Consider the following 18,434-nt stretch of genomic DNA (forward strand, 5'->3'; position numbering starts at 1 on the left):
TCTATGCAGTGGCAGAGGACTCAGTTGGGCTCTCAGGGTGACTCAGTGATGGGGCTGGAGGGCAGGCAGGGCTAGGTAGCTTGGGAACCCCTCCCCTATATCTGCTCATGCTCCACAGTCGGGTGTTCAAGCTACATAGAAATGTGACTTTTAAAACGAGCTCGGAGTGTTAGAACCTCGATGCCCCAAGTCAGGATTTCTCAAGGGGTCCCATTTCTAGAGGTGTCATGTGCTCTGGGCGCTATCCTGCCAGGGGCTTGGGTAGAGGAGACCCCATGAAATATTAGTGACTAGTTCCCAAATTACCTCAGGTTTATTTGCTTCTTGAAATTTAATCAGCAAATAATTTTCAAAGGTTTTATTCTCTGGCTTGATTGTGAAGGCAGGAATTCAGAGCTGCGCTGCTTTGTGGTAACAGGTCCTATAGGGCATATTTCTGTTTCCTGACTGGCTGAGGGTTCCAGCACTTCTGCCCTGTTGATATCCTCCGAGTTACAGGGTTGCCAGCATCTCTGCTCCTTCTCTGGTCTCTGAGTGCCACATGTCAGGCCTCATACCCTGCCCTTTCATGGGATGGAATCCCATGATCCTCCCACCCTCAGACTAGGCCCTGAGCTACAACACACTGAGGGTCGACTACGCTTGTCCAGCAGGTCCAACTGGGTTCGGCACCTGTGGTTCTTCCCTTTGGGAGTCTGTAACTAGTGGTGAGACAAGTGACCAGCCAGCCTTCTGGAACCAAAATACGGTTTAATATGAATAGTAGGAATAAATTGTAACATGGGAGAATAAGAGGGTTTTCAACCAACAGTCTCTATACGTCTATGAGCCCAAGCCCTCCCACTCTGACAGGGATCCTGGCAGGAAGAGAGCTTTCAGACTTCCCCAGCACTGTCTGTACCTATCAGTCCAAAGAGCTTCTCACCAATAGCTGGACCACCTGTGGACAGATTCCCATCACTGGCAAAAAAGCTGTGTAATGTGGCTGGAGCCCGGAAATAGGTTTTTCCCAGCTTGTAGCTCCGGTGTCCCTCAGCCTCCTTGAAATGCTCACTGACAGATGGCTTTTCTTACTGCGTGTTTTCCAGCAGCCTTCTATTAGAATAAGATGAGTCATACTGGTTTCACCTAATGTAGCCATAACATCAAGATCCCAATAGTTAACCCAATATAGCTCTACAGCAAACATCCCAACAACTGGGCTTGACATACACATTAATTACAGCAGCTCAGCTCCATGTCTGTCCCAATACCATTCCTGGGTGCTATGGATTTTATGAATAGAGCACACAAACAGTCAGAGAGACAGAGAGAGCAATAGACTACTTTCATGTGTGAAACGAAGTTCCATTTCCATGAATATTCATGCAATTGACCTTGAAATCCACTTCCTGCAAACCCTCATCGTACCTGAATGACAGGTGCTGGGGTTACTACCCTGTTTCCCCGAAAATAAGACATCCTCCGAAAATAAGGCCTACTTACAGTTTTGCCTCTCGTTGTAATATAAGGCATCCCCCCGATAATAAGACCTCCCCGATAATAAGGCATCCACCGATAATAAGGCATTTTTCATTTCTGAAAAATAAGACATCCCCTGAAAATAAGACCTAGAGCATCTTTGGGAGCAAAAATTAATATAAGACACTGTCTTATTTTCGGGGAAACAGGGTATAGACTAGAGAGTGAGAGCTCAGGGAATGGCTATTTTCTATACTGATGTCTGTTACCACTCCGGCTACAGGCAACAGACTGACAGAACAGAACCAGTCAGCTATTAACCAAGGGACAGAGGAGCTACTAGACTTTTGTTTGCTGACAAGTGACTGAATGAGGGCTAAGACACTGAGATGTTTTCATGCTGTGATGAAATCCAAAAGAGATATGTTACATTCTAAGTCCCACTCGAACCTAAGAAATCATCTCTGAAAGAAGATCAGAGAGGAAAGAATGGGTTGACATGTGTGTACCAAAGGACAGATGTGTAAATGTTATGCCAAAACTTTTAATTGTAATACAGATATTACAAACCAAACTTTCATGACATGATTTTATATTGAAAGCCAGCAGCAGAGTTGTTGGAATCTCAACAGGAAGGAGCAGGGGTAACATTACTTCTTAATGGGTTTTGCTTTCGAAAGTATATCAGATGCCACGTACTTCACATAATGTTTGCAAAGGGTTTATACTATGAAATCATTTTCAGTGAATAGTTGTATGATACTATCTCTTAGTAACAGACCAGAGGCTGTTTCTAACACTTACATTTCAGGTTGTGCATTCAATCACTCTTGAAGACTTGTGCAAGTATTTCCAAAAATTCCTGACAAAACAGAACTGCTGGTCTGTGTTTCAGCAAAGAGTAGACCTCAGATATAGGAAAGGAATGTGGAGTAGTGATTGTGTTAACTTACACCCATCACCTCTGACAGGAGCATTGCTCAAGTAATTTGCACACTCAACTAGATATTAATGCAGATGTAGTGTTTGCACTATTTACCCATCTGTGATGCCGTCCCCTCCCCCGCCCAGTTGAAGTAACTCTCTGAGTTAGCTGGAAACTTGCCAAATATCTACAAACACCTGCATGGGGAGAGGATGCAGGTCCTGTGAGGATGAAGAGAAGCCTGTAGGATGATCAGACTCGCTGGATTCAGGCTACTTTGGCCAGGGAAACACTTCAGCTTCCCTTGGAGGGATTCTTGGGGAGTCAGAGTGTATCACCGGGAGCATCAGAGAAGGGAAAGTAAATAGAACCTGGTTCTGACGTTCTTAAATCCAAGACTTCGGTTTTGCTTGCACTGAGAGCAGAATGATGTCTTGCTAAATATCATGTAGTCTCCTGTTCTTTTTCCTTTCAGGAAGGAAAGTTGAAAACTCCTCGGACATGCCCAGTACATTATGTCAGCTGTCAATGACACCAACTTCAACTCTGCAGTGTTCCTTCTCACCGGGATACCTAGGCATGAAGACTTGCATCTCTGGATCTCTGTCCCCTTCTGCTTCATGTATGTCATTTCCATATTAGGAAATTCACTCATTCTGTTCATTATAAAAACAGATCCAAGCCTCCATGAGCCCATGTACATTTTCCTTTCTATGTTGGCCGTCACAGACCTTGGCTTATCGATATCCACCATACCGACGACATTGGGGATATTATTATTTAACTCTAGGGAGATCAGCCTTGATGCCTGTTTTGCCCAGCTGTTCTTCATCCACTCGCTTTCATACATTGAATCCTCCATGCTCTTGTTGATGGCCTTTGACCGCTTCATCGCAATCTCTAACCCACTGAGATATGCTTCCATCTTAACCCCACCAAGAATATCCAGAATGGGACTTTTCTTTGTGCTAAGATCGGTGGCCCTTATATTCCCACTCCCCTTTCTCTTGAAACGGTTCCGATACTGTCGAGCCAATGTCCTCTCCCATTCCTACTGCCTGCACCAGGAAGTCATGAAGATGGCTTGTTCCGATATCACAGTCAACAGCATCTATGGCTTGTCTATTAAACTCTTAATGGTGGGTTTGGACTCGTTGCTCATCTTTCTCTCTTATGTGATGATCCTCAAAACTGTGCTGAGTGTCGCATCCCACTCGGAGAGACTCAGGGCCCTGAACACCTGCGTCTCTCACCTCTGTGCCGTCCTGCTGTTCTACATCCCAGAGATTGGCTTGTCTGTGATACACAGATTTGGGAACAGCTCTTCTCACTTCCTTCAGATTCTGCTGGGATATGTCTACCTGCTGGTACCGCCCCTGATGAACCCAATAGTGTACAGCTTGAAAAGCAAACACCTTCGTTCAAGGATAATCAGGCTGTTCATCAAGTGAAGGTTGTGACACTCTGTGCCTCAGGGGAACCCTCTGAACCTCCATGTTCATCCTTATAATATGATTGTGTATATCCAATGCAAATTTTTTCATGTAAGGTGTCTTTGGAAGGCTCATGATGCACTGAGCATTGTTGTTATAGTGATGTTACAGTAATTGTTGTTATAGTAATGTTATAGTGATGTTATAGGTTGTAATTTCATGTATATAGTTATGAGGATGAAAATGTGTCCTCATGGCTTAAGGCAAGCCCAGACAAAAACTCCCCAAGAGCAGAGGGGCAGTTCACACCTCATCAGGGCATGTATGGGACAAACCCAGCCCAGCCTCACAGGAACAAAGGACACTGGCCTAGGCAACAACAAAGGCTCTGTTGGACTCTCAAGTGAGTCACCCCCCTTCCTTTGGTCAGTTTGGGACTGCAATGAGGTAATGCTCACCTGACTCTGAAGGCGGGGGGCAAAGCCAAGTGTGGAGAAAGAACATGATAAAAGGGAGAGATGTTTTCCATACTCTTCCTCTCTTTTCCACCTCCATCTACAGACACCGTCACCACTAAGCAACTGAAGTGCTGATCAAAGGGAAGAGCGTGGCTGAAGAGCACCCAGCCAGCCTGTGGTGAGAAGCATCTAATTTTGTAAGGGCTTTGAAAGTGTTAAGATCAGCTTAGAATGTGTTTTGCTTTTATTTCATTTGACCAAATCTGACTTATTATGCTCTGATTTATAAGCACTTAAAATCTATCTTTGTAGTTAATAAATTTGTTTGTTTATTCTACCTGAAGCAGTGTGTTTGGTTTGAAGCATGTCAGAGACTCCCTTTGGGATAAAAAGCCTGGTACATATCAATTTCTTTGTTAAATTGATGAACTCATATAAGTTTGGAGCATCCAGCGGGCATAACTGAACACTGCAAGACAGAGGTTCCTAGGGTTGTGTCTGGAATCGGAGATATTGGCTAGTGTCATTCGGTTGTGCAATCCAAGGAGCAGCTTACATGCTAGAGGCTGTGCGTGAACAGCCCAGGAGTGGGGTTCTCACAGCAGAGCAGGATAAGGCTGGCTCCCAGAGTCGAGGATTGGAGTGGCCTAGAAAATCACTGGTCCAGATAACACCAGAGGGGAATATCACAAAGTGTCAGTTCATCACCTGGCTCCAGCACTGGTGACACGGGCCATGAAAAACATGGACCGCCTATTCCATCCTGGACACTTACATCCGAGATGACATGAGCTACTGATCTCCACTTTGTACACAGAGTTTGCGAAGGGGTCTAAGGCCTGTAGCCATGCGAGAGGGGTGCCCCCCCCCCATACTGGTGAGGAAGGACAGTGAACTGGGAAAAGGAGACTAAGGCTGGCAGCAGTATATAGAAAGTGACTGTGTTCGTGCAGAGCCAGGGCACCGGTAGGATGTTGGCCCATAAATTGCCATATTGGTGGCCACTCTAACCTCAGAATTCCTGCCTATACAGTCAGTAAAGAGAAGGGAGGTGGATGTTGTTTCCCATTACACCTGGCCTGTCCCTGTCCCGTCTCTGCTTAAACATCCTTGGGCCATGAGAAAAGCTGCAGAGCTGTTCTGCAGTCACAGTTCTAGCCCTTCCTGGGCACTCTGGCTGCTGTGTGATCCATGGGGGCTGCACCAGCTGAAGACAGGGGCTATTCAAGGGGCACGTACACCCACCCTTCCCCCACGCCCTGCGCCAGGTGCTTGTGACTGAGTCGTGTCAGAGATACGATTATCGCCAGAGCTCCAGGAGAAGCCATTCGCGCAGCCCCTCCACCCCCTTTGATGGCCCCCTGCCTACCAGAACAGGGCTCCTCCCAAACCTCTATTCCCCAACCAGAACCCCTGAATACCCAGCCAGTCCACTCTTGCCCTTGACACCCCCTGCTGTTGATCTGTCCCATTCGCCTCCAAACCAAACTGAATCAGGCTGCTCCACACCTGGCTGCAGCTTGGTGCATGCAGCTCCCCACTGGGCCTGGAGCACAGGTGATCTAGAGCATCTCAGGGGGGCAGGGGGCTCAAGTCTCCTGCAGGGGCCCTGGTGGGGGAATAGGGCAAAAAGTCTCCAGTTGCTCTGCAAGGCCCAGGCGGAGGGGGGTTACCTGTAGCAAGGAACACCCACTGGTCGGGGTGCCCATTCACTGAGCGCCTGTGTTGCCTCCTGCCCAGCATGGTCCAGGACCCCCAGACTCCCAAGCCTCCGTAGTCGAATAGTGGCGGGGCTGGGGCAGGCAAACAGGGTAGGGGAGCTGTATGCACAGCACCCTCCCACCAGCAATGCCCCAGGCCAGGCAGGGGACCAAGAGCCGAGGAAGGAGGCAGGGGTTGCCCACAGCCGAAACTGGGGATCCCAGCTGTCTGTGGCATGCAGCAGCCAGAAACCCCTGACCTGGGCCTGCCAAGCCTCCCCCCCCGCCCTGCACTCGCTCTGCCAAGTGGTAGGAGCTTCTGGGGGGAGGAGATAGGGGCGGAGTGGAGCCGCAGCGCCTGAGGGCTCCTCTCCGCCCTCGTCACTGGCAGGAGCCCTCAGCTGGCCGGCTGGCCGAGAGGAGCAAGTGGGTGTGGGAGACGCCCAGGGCCAGCTGGCCGAGAGGAGCGGGGGGGAGGGGCTGGGAGTGGAGAGGAACCAGCAGCAAGTGGACGGCCGGGCCAGGCCAGCAGGCCAGGACCCATTTTGAGTGTGGGCCCAGAGACATGGCACCATTGGCACCATTATTAATCCAGTACCGAGACAAACCCTGCGCACGGTGCCCTCTTTGGTGGGCTGCCTTGGGCAGCCCACCATACCGCCAACCGCAAAGGCTGGCCGTAAAGATGAGATCCTAGAATGTGTCAGGCGAGAGAGGGAAGTGTTATTATCCTTATACAACGCACTGATGAGACCTCCTCTGGCAAACCGTGTAAAAGTCTAGTCATTCCTATTCCAGAAAGATTAATTTAAACTGGAGGAGGTGCAGGGAAGGTCTCCTTGGATGGTCAGGGCAATGGAGGACCTGGCTTACATGGAGACTTAATGACCTTGCTGGTTTAGCCGAACACAACTCAGGCTGAGCAGAGATTGCACTATAAATACATTGGCGGGGGGGAGTAAACACCAGGGAGGGAGACGAACTTCTGAAGCTAACGGAGAGTGCTGGCAAAAGAAGAAATGGGTGGAAACAGGCCAGGACTAAACTCAGTCTGGAAAGGAGAAGGAGGTTTCTGACCATCTGAGGAGGAAGCTTCTGGAACAGCTGCCCAAAAGGAGCACTGTGGGGAAAACAACCCAGCTGGGTTTAAGATGTAGCTTCACAGGGTTATGCACCGGATGATATGTCGGGGTCACCTGCCATAGCTGGGGACTGGAGTCATTGACCTAGGAGGTACCTTCCAGGCCTTTGTCCCTATGGGTCACATTCACCCATTTTGCGTTGTTAGAAGGCTTTCCCTCAACCCTCCCACTTCCCTGGTTCTTGTCACGCAGACAGCAAGCAGCAAAGGACCAGAAGTACAAAGCGCAGACAATGCAACGTTTATTGGGGTTAGTTTCCAAGCAAGCATATTTGGAAGCCCTTCACACCAGTCGGGCTTATCTCTGTACGCCAATAGAGTCTGTTCACAGTGTTCCCTTCCCAGCTCCAACCCCACAGAGTGTTCGCCTCGTGCCCCCCTCCCCATCTGCGACTCCGCAGAGCGTGCACCCCGCACCCCCCTCCCCAGCTCCGACCCTGCAGAGCGTTCGCCCCACGCCCCCCTCCCCGGCTCTGATCCCGCACAGCATTTGCCCCACCTCCCCCTTCCTGGCTCCAACACAGCACAGCCTTGACTGTGTCCATGTTCCCCATTCCCTATTCCCTGTTCCTTAAGGAATACCATGCAATATTTCCTGATAAATTTTATATTCTCTACTGGGTTAGGACCCCGCCCCCTTCTAATCAGTATACCACATACCACCATTGCCAAAGTCCCATGGGGGCATCAGCGGTACAATTTTCGATGGGTATATCCTTAAGGCCCTTATCTGCCTTATTACCACGACTTGGGGGTGTAGCAGTCCACATGTGTTCCCTCCTTCTGCCACTTCACATCGTGGGATCTGGGGAGGGTTAACAATTGTAGAGACACACAGCTCCCGAATTGCTAGTTCACGGCTGTGGCACACTGCGCCCGTGGCTGCAAGGCCGGAGCGGCCTACACCCCCACGCCTGTGATTAAAAAATTTATTGGCTGACCTAATCATCACCCTCGCTGCTCGCTTTCACGTGCACAAGATATGACCTTGTTAAGTCATGTTGATGAGTATTGTATGCTCCTCCTATGCGCAGAAATTCAACCACTTATAAGTGTTGTAAATAGAAAAGTAAGATAATAAAAACCCCAGAGAAAAGTCCCTGGGAGGCTTTTTCGGCTACCACAACCTGGCGCTCTGTCTCCTTCCTTTTTCGTCGCCACAAACAATAGTGACAATTGTGATGAGCAACAATGCTTGTTCCATTTCAGGCCACAGAATCCTTGGGTTCCCCTTTGTAGGTCCACCTGTAATATGCATGTAACAATTTATACGTCCTCCTTAACCCCCATTTTGTGCCCTTTTATTTGCACTTGATTTTCCAGCTTCGGTAGACCATGCTTCCCAGGCAGGTCAGACCATGCTTGACTTGTTTTCCCACCTCCCTTTCCTGGAGGGCCATAATCTGAGTCTTTTTGCTTACAAATAGCTTGTTTGCTGACCAGGTATATTTATTATTTGCAGCTCCTTCGTGCTGCCATTTATGGGCAATTCTCTCCTTCTCCTATGAGCTAGGTAATTTGCATCCACACAGACGCTTTCTGGCTTGCTTTCGGATCCAAAGCTATTAGCAGCTCAGAGACTCTGTCTTAAAAGCGACACAATTCACTTCCACCAGAGTTCTGATTACTGTTCACTTTTAACTCCTGCTTCTAAAGCACACGGCCACCTGAAAAAGCGAGCACAACCTATCATGGCTCATGTTGGAGCCCTAATAGAATTTTAATCAAGTAGCATGTTTTGTTTGCATTTCTTTTACACCTTCTACAACATACAATGCACATGTTCCGGGAAAATGCACCCCCCCACATACAGTTCAACGCTACAACATTATATTAGCCACATAAACTTTCACAAAAGTTGTAACTGCCTCCCTCGTGCGCACCGAGTTCTCATCCACCCCCTTGAAAGCGACAGTCCTATCACCCAGAGCCACCCCAAGGCTCAGGGCAGGTCTTCACTACGGGCGGGGTCGATTTAAGATATGCAAATTCAGCTACGCGAATAGCGTAGCTGAATTCGACGTATCGGAGCCAACTTACCCCGCTGTGAGGACGGCGGCAAAATCGACCTCCACGGCTCCCCGTCGACGGCGCTTACTCCCACCTCCGCTGGTGGAATAAGAACGTCGATTCGGGGATCGATTGTCGCGTCCTGACGAGACGCAATAATTTGATCCCCGAGAGATCGATTTCTACCCGACGATTCAGGCGGGTAGTGTAGACCTAGCCTCAGTGTTCCCGACATTACTCCCCTTTTCCTTCTCTTTTTCCTGTGCACACACACAAAAAGATCCAGAATGTCTCCCATATCCCCTGGCCCCGGCCGCCTCCCACCAGCCACAACTTTGGTCTTTATTTAAAAACATATTAAACTTTATAAGGCATTGAGGTTATATGCTAAATACCAAAGCCAAACAACACTAGTTACCTGTGTCTGGCAAACAGTGTCTGTCAGTTTTGCAACTTTGAATGAAAGATTCAAATGGATTTAGTGCCATTGTTTTTTCTTTATTAAAAAAAAAATATCTTAAGCCCGGCGTGGGCAAACTAAGGCCCAGGGCTGCATCTGGCTCTTCAGACATGTTAATTCAGCCCTTGAGCACCCGCTGGTGAGCAGGGTCCAGGCCTTGCCCCACTCCAGCGCTCCAGTCAGGGAGTGGGGTAGGGGGCTTGCCCCGCTCCATGCATATCGTGGCTCAGCGTGGCTCCTGGAAGCAGCGGCATGTCCCCCCTCCGGCTCCTACACATAGGGGCAGCCAAGGGGCTCCGCATGCTGCTCCTGCCCCAAGCACCATCCCCATAGCTCCCATTGGCCGGGAACCGCGGCCAATGGGAGCTGCAGGGGCAGCACCTGCAGACGGGGCAGCGTGCAGAGCTGCTTGGCCGTGCCTCCATGTAGAAGCCAGATGGGGGGACATGCCGCTGCTTCTGGGAGCTGCTTGAGATATGAGCCAGCAAGCAACAAAAGACCAGAAGTCCGAAGTGCAGACAATGCGATGCTTATTGGGGTTAGTTTCCAAGCAAGCATAATTTGAACCCCTCACACCAGCCGGGCTTATCTCCGTACGCTGAAAAAGTCTGCTCCAAAGTGTTCCCTTCCCAGCTCTGACACCAGAGTGTTTACTTCATGTCCCCCTTCCCAGCTCTGATGCCGCAGAGCCTTGCCTGTGTCCCCGTTCCCCATTCCCTATTCCCGTTCTGCCCTCCTTAGCAAACATGATTCCAATTTCCCTTCCCCCCACTTCCTGTTTGACCACAGTTTATATAGTAATATTCTCAACTATACCTTAACCAATCATTTTACTGAAATTTAACTAAGCAATCATAACGTACTGTAACATAATTCTCTAACCATGTATATCTCACTACCCTAATTAACTTACACCTAGCAAAATTAATTATACAGCAAAGAGAAACAATCAGAGAACCAGACAGATTAACAATAGAAAAGTGGGGCCATAAAGATAAAACAATACAGAAATGAGGGTTTCACAACCACAGCCACTTCAATCAGCCTCTGTGCCAGATAACTGGCAGATAGCTAATGTGATAGCAGGGCTGGTGCTGCCGTTCAGTTGGGAAGCATCAGTTCACATCCCCTGTGATTTGGCCTCCTGCATTTTGCCACTGGCCGCGACGGGGTTAAAGTTGGTGCACATTAAGCCAAGAAGTTGAGGTTCCCTGATGGCCAAGTGGCCCCCAAAGGAATGTGCAGACATGCTTCATAAACACAGTTCCCTCCCTGTCTGAACACATACTGCCTGCTGCCCATGCAACCTCTCCGAAGACTCCTCGTCCTTTTGGGTGAAGACCTCTGGTGTCAGCGGCTCCCCTTCTAGCAGGAATTGGGTACGTTGGCAGGTTTCACTATCTTTAAAATGCAAAGTGAAGGGGAAAGGCTACAAGCTGTTTTCATTTGCAGATGTTCTGTGCAGCGGCAGACGACTCAGCTGGGCTGTCGGGGCGACTTAGTGACAGGGCCGGAGGGCAGGAAGCACTAGGTAGCTTGGAAACCCCTCCCCTACATCTGCCCATTCTAAATGGTGCATTATTCAAGCTATACAAAAATATGACTTTCAAAGTGAGCTTGGAATGTTAAATTGCCTTGGGTTTATTTGCTACTGGAAATTTTATCAGCAAATGCATTTTCAGAGATTTTATTGTCTGGCTCCATTGTGACCACAGGAATTCAGAGCTGCCTTGGTCTGTGGTAACAGGTCTGATAGGGCATATTTTAATTACTGGACTAGCTGAGGGATCTAGAATCTCCTCAGAGCTACAGGGCTACTGGCATCTCTGCCCCCTCTCTGGTCTACAAGTGCCGGATGTCAGGCCTTGTGCCCTGCCCTCTCTCATGGGGTGGAATCCCACGACCCTCCCACCCTCAGACTGGGCCCTGGGCTACAGCGCACTGTGGGTCGATTGTGCTTGCCCAGCAGTTCCCAGTGGGTTTGGCACCTGTAGTTCTTCCTTTTGGGAGTCTGCGACTAGTGGTGAGACGAGTGGCCGGCCAGCCTTCTTTAAACAAAATACTGTTTAATTTGAACAATAGAAATAAGGTGTAACATGGGAGAATAAGAGGGTTTTCAAAGAATAGTCTGTACATGTCTCTGTCCCTCCCAAACCCTCCCTCTCTGACGGGGACCCAGATAGTCCGAGGGCCTTCAGACTTCCCTAATGCTGTCTCTGTGTGTGTCAGTCCGAAGAGCTTCCCAGCAACAGCTTTTCCACCTCTGGAAAGTCTCCTAGCGCTGGAAAAACAAGCTGTGTAATGTGGCTGGAGCCTGGAAATCCATTCCTCCCAGTTTTTAGATCTGGTGTGGTCTCCCAACCTCCCTGAAGTGCTAACTGAGAGAGGGCTTTTCATGAGCTGTTGCTTCCCTTCCTGCTTGTTTTCCAGCAGCTTGCTACTAAACTAAGATGAGTCATACTGGTTTCACCCAGTACAGACGTAACATAAACATCCCACTAGTTAACCCAATATAGCTATAAAGGTAACATGATAAGAACTGGGTTTAACATACACATTCATTATGGCAGCTCAGCTCCATGTCTGTCCCAATGCCGTTCCCCGGTGTTATGGATTTTATGAATTCAGGACAGAGAGAGAGAGAGAGAGAGAGAGAGAGAGAGCAATAGACTACTTTCCTGTGTGAAATGAAGTTCCATTTCCGTTTATACTCATGCATTTGTCTTTGAAATCCACATCCTGCAAACTCTCATCATGGCTGAATAACTGGTGCTGGGGTTACTCTGTATTAGAGTGTGAGAGCTCAGGGAATTAATATTTCCTATACTGACCCCAGTGCCTGTTACCACTCCGGATACAGGCTACAGACTGACAGAACAGAACCTGAGGAGAACCAGTCAGCTAGTTACCCAGGACAGAGGAGCTACTAGACTTTTGTTTGCTGGCAAGCGACCGAATGAGGGGTGAGACACTGCGATCTTTTCAGGTTCTGATGAAATCCTGAAGAGAGACACTACATTTTAAGTCCCACTCTAACCTGAGAAATCATCTTTGAGAGAAGATCAGAGGGGAAAGAACGGGTTGACATGTGTGTACCAAAGTACAGATGTGTAAATGTCAGGCCAAAACTTTTCATTGTAATACAAATATGACAAACCAAACTTTCATGATGTTGTATGTTGAAAGCCAGCAGCAGAGTTGTTGGAATCTCTAAAGGAACGAGCAGTGGTAACTTTACTGCTTCATGGCTTTTGCTATTGAAAGTATATCAGAAGCACTCCACATAATCGTTTTCAGTGAATAGTTGTATGATACTGTCTCTTAGTAACAGACAAGAAGTTGTTTTTTAATACTTACATTCCGGGTCGTGCATTCAATGACTCTTGAAGACTTGTGCAAGTCTTTGCAAAAATTCCTCAGAGAACAGAACCGCTGGTGCAGGGCCATCCTGAAGATGTATGGGGCCCTATGCAGTATTATTAAACTGGTGCCCAACGGCAGCCCGGGCTCGCATGTGTATTTTAGATAAGGGGGAGTCTTTTGAAGGATTTATTGAAAAAAAACTATATGTCTGAAGATTCAAGCATTTAAGCCTAAAGATGAATACTCAGATTGTGCATCTAAAAATCTATGCAAGGATTATTTTGAGATCTGATTTTATAATCTTCAGCAAAGCACTAATGAAATATTTTTAAAGCAAATTTTAAACTAAGGTCCTGTAGACTAATATGTTCTGAGTAAATATGACAGTAATGCCGAACAGTTTTTGTCAGTAAATTCAGAATCTGAGAGTATATACCTGGGGTTGGCAGATGCCTGTTAAATGGTTTCATTACCGCTTGAATGGCTCTTTAACAGTTTCAGTGTTGTGCCAATAGGTCTGGCAGGCTGGAGGCTTTTTCAATTTTAAGTACTAGATCCCCTGCAGAGGAAGATTTACCAGGCTGCAGTAGCCAGCTGTGGTGGGAGCCTTCAGGAAGGGTCAGAAGAGGGATAGGAAGCGGCGGAGGGTGGACACTAAGACCCTGGGGGTGCCCCAAACTTTCGGGTGCCCTATGCAGCCGCATATGCGGCTTATGCATAAAGACTGCCCTGCTCTGATGTGTGTTTCAGCAAAGAGTAGAGCTGAGGTATAGGAAAGGGAAGTGTAATAGTGATTATATGTAACTTATGTCCATCACCTCTTACAGGAGCCTTGCTCAAGTAAATTGCACACTCAACTGGATATGAGTGAAAACCTAGTGTTTGCACTATTCACCCATTTGTGATGCCGTCCCCTCCCCCGCCCAGCTGAAGTAACTCTGTGTTAGCTGGTAACTTGCCAAATATCTACAAACACCTGCACAGGGAGAGGATGTAGGTCCTGTGAGGATGAAGAGAAACCTGTAGGATGATCAGACTCGGTGGATTCAGTCTACTTTGACCAGGGAAACAGTTCAGCTTCTTTTGGAGGTATTCTTGGGGGTCAGAGTGTATCACCAGGAACATCTGGTAAGGGAAACTAAATAGAGCCCAGTTCTGATTGAATTTACACATGTAGATCTGGAGTGATGCTGTTAAAGTGAATATTATTGAATTAAGAAAATGGCAATAAGAATTTATCTCATGTACTGCAATGAGGCAGTGGCATAATTTGAACTTTCAGGAGTGGAGAAAATGATAGATAGATAGATAGATAGATTCAATCCAGGACACATAGATACAAAACCATTTTCACCATGAACTGGCCTTGTGTTTACACTCATTTCATGATACAATGGGCCACACTCAGAAGTGAAGGGTCCCAGAAAGGGTGTCTGTGGGAAGGTCACAATTGTAAAATCACACAATGCTTAAGTAGGCTGCGGAACTCCAAGCCACAAGATACCAAAAGTGCCAAGAACTTAGCAGAATTCAAAGTGGGATGGGATGTTTATATGGGTATCCAATTACACTAGTGAGGATGGTTTTTAAAAGTCTGGGAAGGCCTCTAAACCTTCCTGATTTACACCACAAAATATGTCTAACTAGTGGGTGTCATGGAGAGATTTTCCGGGGGAGTAGGTTATCTCATAGCTGCCTCTTTCAGGGCTTCTTCCAGCTTCCTCTGCAGCATCTGAAACTGGTTACTGGATACTGGGCTAGATGGACTACAGGTCTGATCCAGTCTGGAAATGCCTAGCTCCTGGGAGTCTCTAGACTTGCACTGAAAGCAGAAAGTTGTCATGTTAAATATCATTTTTTCCCTTTCAGGAAGGAAAGTTCAGAACTCCTCAGACCTACCCAGTCCATTATGTCAGCTGTCAATAACACCAAATTAACATCTGCAGTGTTCCTTCTCACTGGGATACCTGGGCAGGAAGACATACATCTCTGGATCTCTATCCCCTTCTGCTTGAAATATGTCATTTCCATAGTAGGAAATTCAGTCATTCTGTTCATTATAAAAACAGATCCAAGCCTCCATGAGCCCATGTACATTTTCCTTTCCATGTTGGCCATCACAGACCTTGGCTTATCGATATCTACCATACCAACGACATTGGGGATATCATTATTTAACTCTAGGGCGGTCAGCCTTGATGCCTGTTTTGCCCAGCTGTTCTTCATCCACTCGCTTTCATACACTGAATCCTCCATGCTCCTGTTGATGGCCTTTGACCGCTTCGTCGCGATCTCTAACCCACTGAGATATGCTTCCATCTTAACCCCACTGAGAATAGCCAAGATGGGACTTTTCTTTGTGCTAAGATCGGTGGCCCTTAACTTTCCACTTCCCTTTCTCCTGAAACGGTTCTGATACTGTCGAGCCAATGTCCTCTCCCATTCCTACTGCCTGCACCAGGAGGTCATGAAGATGGCTTGTTCAGACATCACAGTCAACAGCATCTATGGCTTGTCTATTAAACTCTTAACGGTAGGCTTGGACTCGTTGCTCATCTTTCTCTCTTATGTGATGATCCTCAAAACTGTGCTTAGTGTCGCATCCCACGCAGAGTGCCTCAGGGCCCTGAACACCTGCATCTCCCACCTATGCGCTGTACTGCTCTTCTACACATCAGAGATTGGCTTGTCTGTGATACACAGATTTGGGAACAGCTCTTCTCACTTCCTTCAGATTCTCCTGGGCTATGTCTACCTGCTGGTACCGCCCCTGATGAACCCAATCGTGTACAGCGTGAAAAGCAAACACCTTCGTGCAAGGATAATCAGGATGTTCATCAAATGAAGGGTCAATTCATCACGTGATTCCAACGCTGGTGACACGGGACATGAAAAACATGGGCCACCTATTCCATCCTGGACACTTACATCCGAGATGAAATGAGCTATTGCTCTCCACTCTGTAGAGAGAGGTTGAAAAGGGGTGAGGAAGGACAGTGAACTGGGGACAGGGTCGAAGGCAAGCAGCAGCATTTACACAGTGATTTTATTCATGGAGAGCCAGGGCACTGGTGGGATGTTGGTCCATAAAGAACCATATCAGTGGCTGCTCCGACCTCAGAATTCCTCTCAATATAGTCAATAAAGAGAAGGGACATGGATGTTGTTTCCCATTACACCTGGCCTGTCACTGTCCTGTCTCTGGTTAAACATCCACAGGCCATGAAAAAAGTTGCAGGGCTGTTGTGCAGTCGCAGTCCTGGCCCTTCCTGAGCGCTCTGGGTGCTGTGTGATCCATCGGGGCTGCAGCAGCTGTGTTCAGGGGCTATTCAACAGGCATGGACACCCACCCTTCCCCTACGCCCTCTGCCAGATGCTTGTGACTGAGTCGTGTCAGAGACATGATTAACGCAGGAGCCCCAAGTGAAGCCATTCTCACAGCCCCCCGACCCCGTTGATGACCCCCTGTCTACCAGAACAGGGCTCCTCCCAAACCTCTATTCCCAAACCAGAACCCCTGAATCCACAGCCAGAACACTCTCCCCCCACCAATCCCTTGACACCCCCTGCTGTTGATCTGCCCCATTCTCCTCCAAACCAAACTGAATCAGGCTGCTCCACACCTGGCTGCAGCTTGGCACGTGCGGCTCCCCACTGGGCCTGGAGCACAAGTGGTCCAGAGCAGTTCAGTAGGGCAGGGGCCTCAAGTCTCCCGCAGGGGCCCTGGTGGGGGGATGGGGCAAAGGGACCCCAGTTGCACCATAGGGCCCGGGTTGAGGGGGGGTCAATTGTAGCTAGGAGCACCCACTGGTCGGGGTGCCCAACATCTGGCTGCTGGTGCTGCCTCCTGCCCAGCATGCTCCAGGATCCCAATGGACCCGGGCCTCCGTAGTCGAATAGTGGCAGGGCTGGGGCAGGCGAACAGGGTAGGGGAGCTGCATGCACAGCACCCTCCCACCAGCACTGCCCCAGGCCAGGCAGGGGACGAAGAGCCCAGGGAGGAGGCAGGGGTTGCACGCAGGCGCAACCAAGGAGCCCAGCTGTCCGTGGCATGCAGCAGCCAGAAACCCCTGACCTGGGCTGCCAAGCCTCCTCCCGCCCTGCACTCGCTCTGCCAAGTGGTAGGAGCTTCTGGGGGGAGGAGGTAGGGGCGGAGCGGAGCCGCAGCGCCTGAGGGCTCCTCTCCGCCCCCGTCACTGGCAGGAGCCCTCAGCTGGCCGGCTGGCCGAGAGGAGCAAGTGGGTGTGGGAGACGCCCAGGGCCAGCTGGCCGAAAGGAGCGGGGGGGAGGGGCTGGGAGTGGAGAGGAACCAGCAGCGTGGTTGCTTGGCCGTAGCACACAAGTGGAGGGTCGGGCTGGGCCATCAGGCTGAGGCCACGTTTGAGTGTGGACCCAGAGCCATGGCACCACTGGCACCATTATTAACCCAGTACTGAGACAAACCCTGCGCATGGTGCCCTCTTTGGCGGGCCACCCTGTACAGCTGCCCATACCGCCCACCCCAAAGGCTGGCCCTGAAGATGAGATCTTAGAATGTGTCAGGTGACCTAGGGAAGTGTTAATATCCTTATACAATGCACTGGTGAGACCTCCTCTGGCAAACTGTGTAAAAGTCTGGTCATTCCTATTGCAGAAAGATTAATTTAAACTGGAGGAGGTGCAGGGAAGGTCTCCTTGGATGGTCAGGGCAATGGAGGACCTGGCTTACATGGAGATGTAATGAGCTTGTCTGGTTTAGCCGAACACAACACAGGCTGAGTGGGGATCAGATTGCTCTATAAATATTGGGGGTGAGGGGAACACCAGGAAGAGAGACAAACTCCTGACGCTAAAGGACAGTTTTGGCAAAAGAAGAAACGGGAAGAAACTGCCCAGGTCTAAACTCAGTCTGGAACGGAGAAGGAGGTTTCTGACCATCTGAGGAGGAAGCTTCTGGAACAGCTGCCCAAAAGGAGCACTGTGGGGAAAACAACCCAGCTGGGTTTAAGATGTAGCTTGACAGGGTTATGCACCGGATGATATGCCGGGGTCACCTGCCATAGCTGGGGACTGGTCTCATTGACACAGGAGGTCCCTTCAAATTCAAGGTCCCTATGGGTCACATTCACCTGTTTTGCATCCACCAGGAGCTCATGTGGAGTTGCTTGTCCACTATGACCCTGCTCTGGGCCCTGGCAAATGGATTTTTCACTCAATAGATTCAGAAGAAACCTAAAACTCACAGTTATCATCTGGAAAATTATTGTTCTTGGGTTCCTGTTTAGTGATGTCACAGGCATTTAATTCCCTGAGTTTCTGGGAATTTCAACATGCTGAGTCACCAGCTGCCCCCTCCCCAGCCACTAGTCAGAGAGGAAGGATGATTTAGGGGTTAAAGTGCTGGCAGGTGACTCCTAGGAACTGACTTCATTTCCAGACTCTTCCACAGTCTTCTTCTGTGACCGTGTGCAACTCATTTAGTCCTTCTTTGCCTCAGCAATATG

At 48.9% G+C, this 18,434-nt stretch overlaps 1 protein-coding gene and 1 pseudogene across 1 annotated transcript; both read left to right on the top strand.

Moving 5' to 3' along the window:
- Window positions 1-2,901: 2,901 nt before the first annotated feature.
- Window positions 2,902-3,837, top strand: LOC128832524 (olfactory receptor 51G2-like). Its single transcript, XM_054019991.1, has one exon. The coding sequence runs from the start codon at window positions 2,902-2,904 to the stop codon at window positions 3,835-3,837; it is 936 nt and encodes a 311-aa protein (XP_053875966.1).
- Window positions 3,838-14,860: 11,023 nt separating this feature from the next.
- Window positions 14,861-15,796, top strand: LOC128832530 (olfactory receptor 51G2-like; annotated as a pseudogene).
- The last annotated feature ends 2,638 nt before the right edge of the window (window positions 15,797-18,434 follow it).

This window comes from Malaclemys terrapin, chromosome 1, assembly GCF_027887155.1.
Source record: "Malaclemys terrapin pileata isolate rMalTer1 chromosome 1, rMalTer1.hap1, whole genome shotgun sequence".
Classification (NCBI taxonomy): Eukaryota; Metazoa; Chordata; order Testudines; family Emydidae; genus Malaclemys; species Malaclemys terrapin.

Bases quoted from the DNA above. Each gene is read 5' to 3' on its own strand.
- LOC128832524 (XM_054019991.1), top strand. From the start codon at position 2,902: ATGTCAGCTGTCAATGACACCAACTTCAACTCTGCAGTGTTCCTTCTC.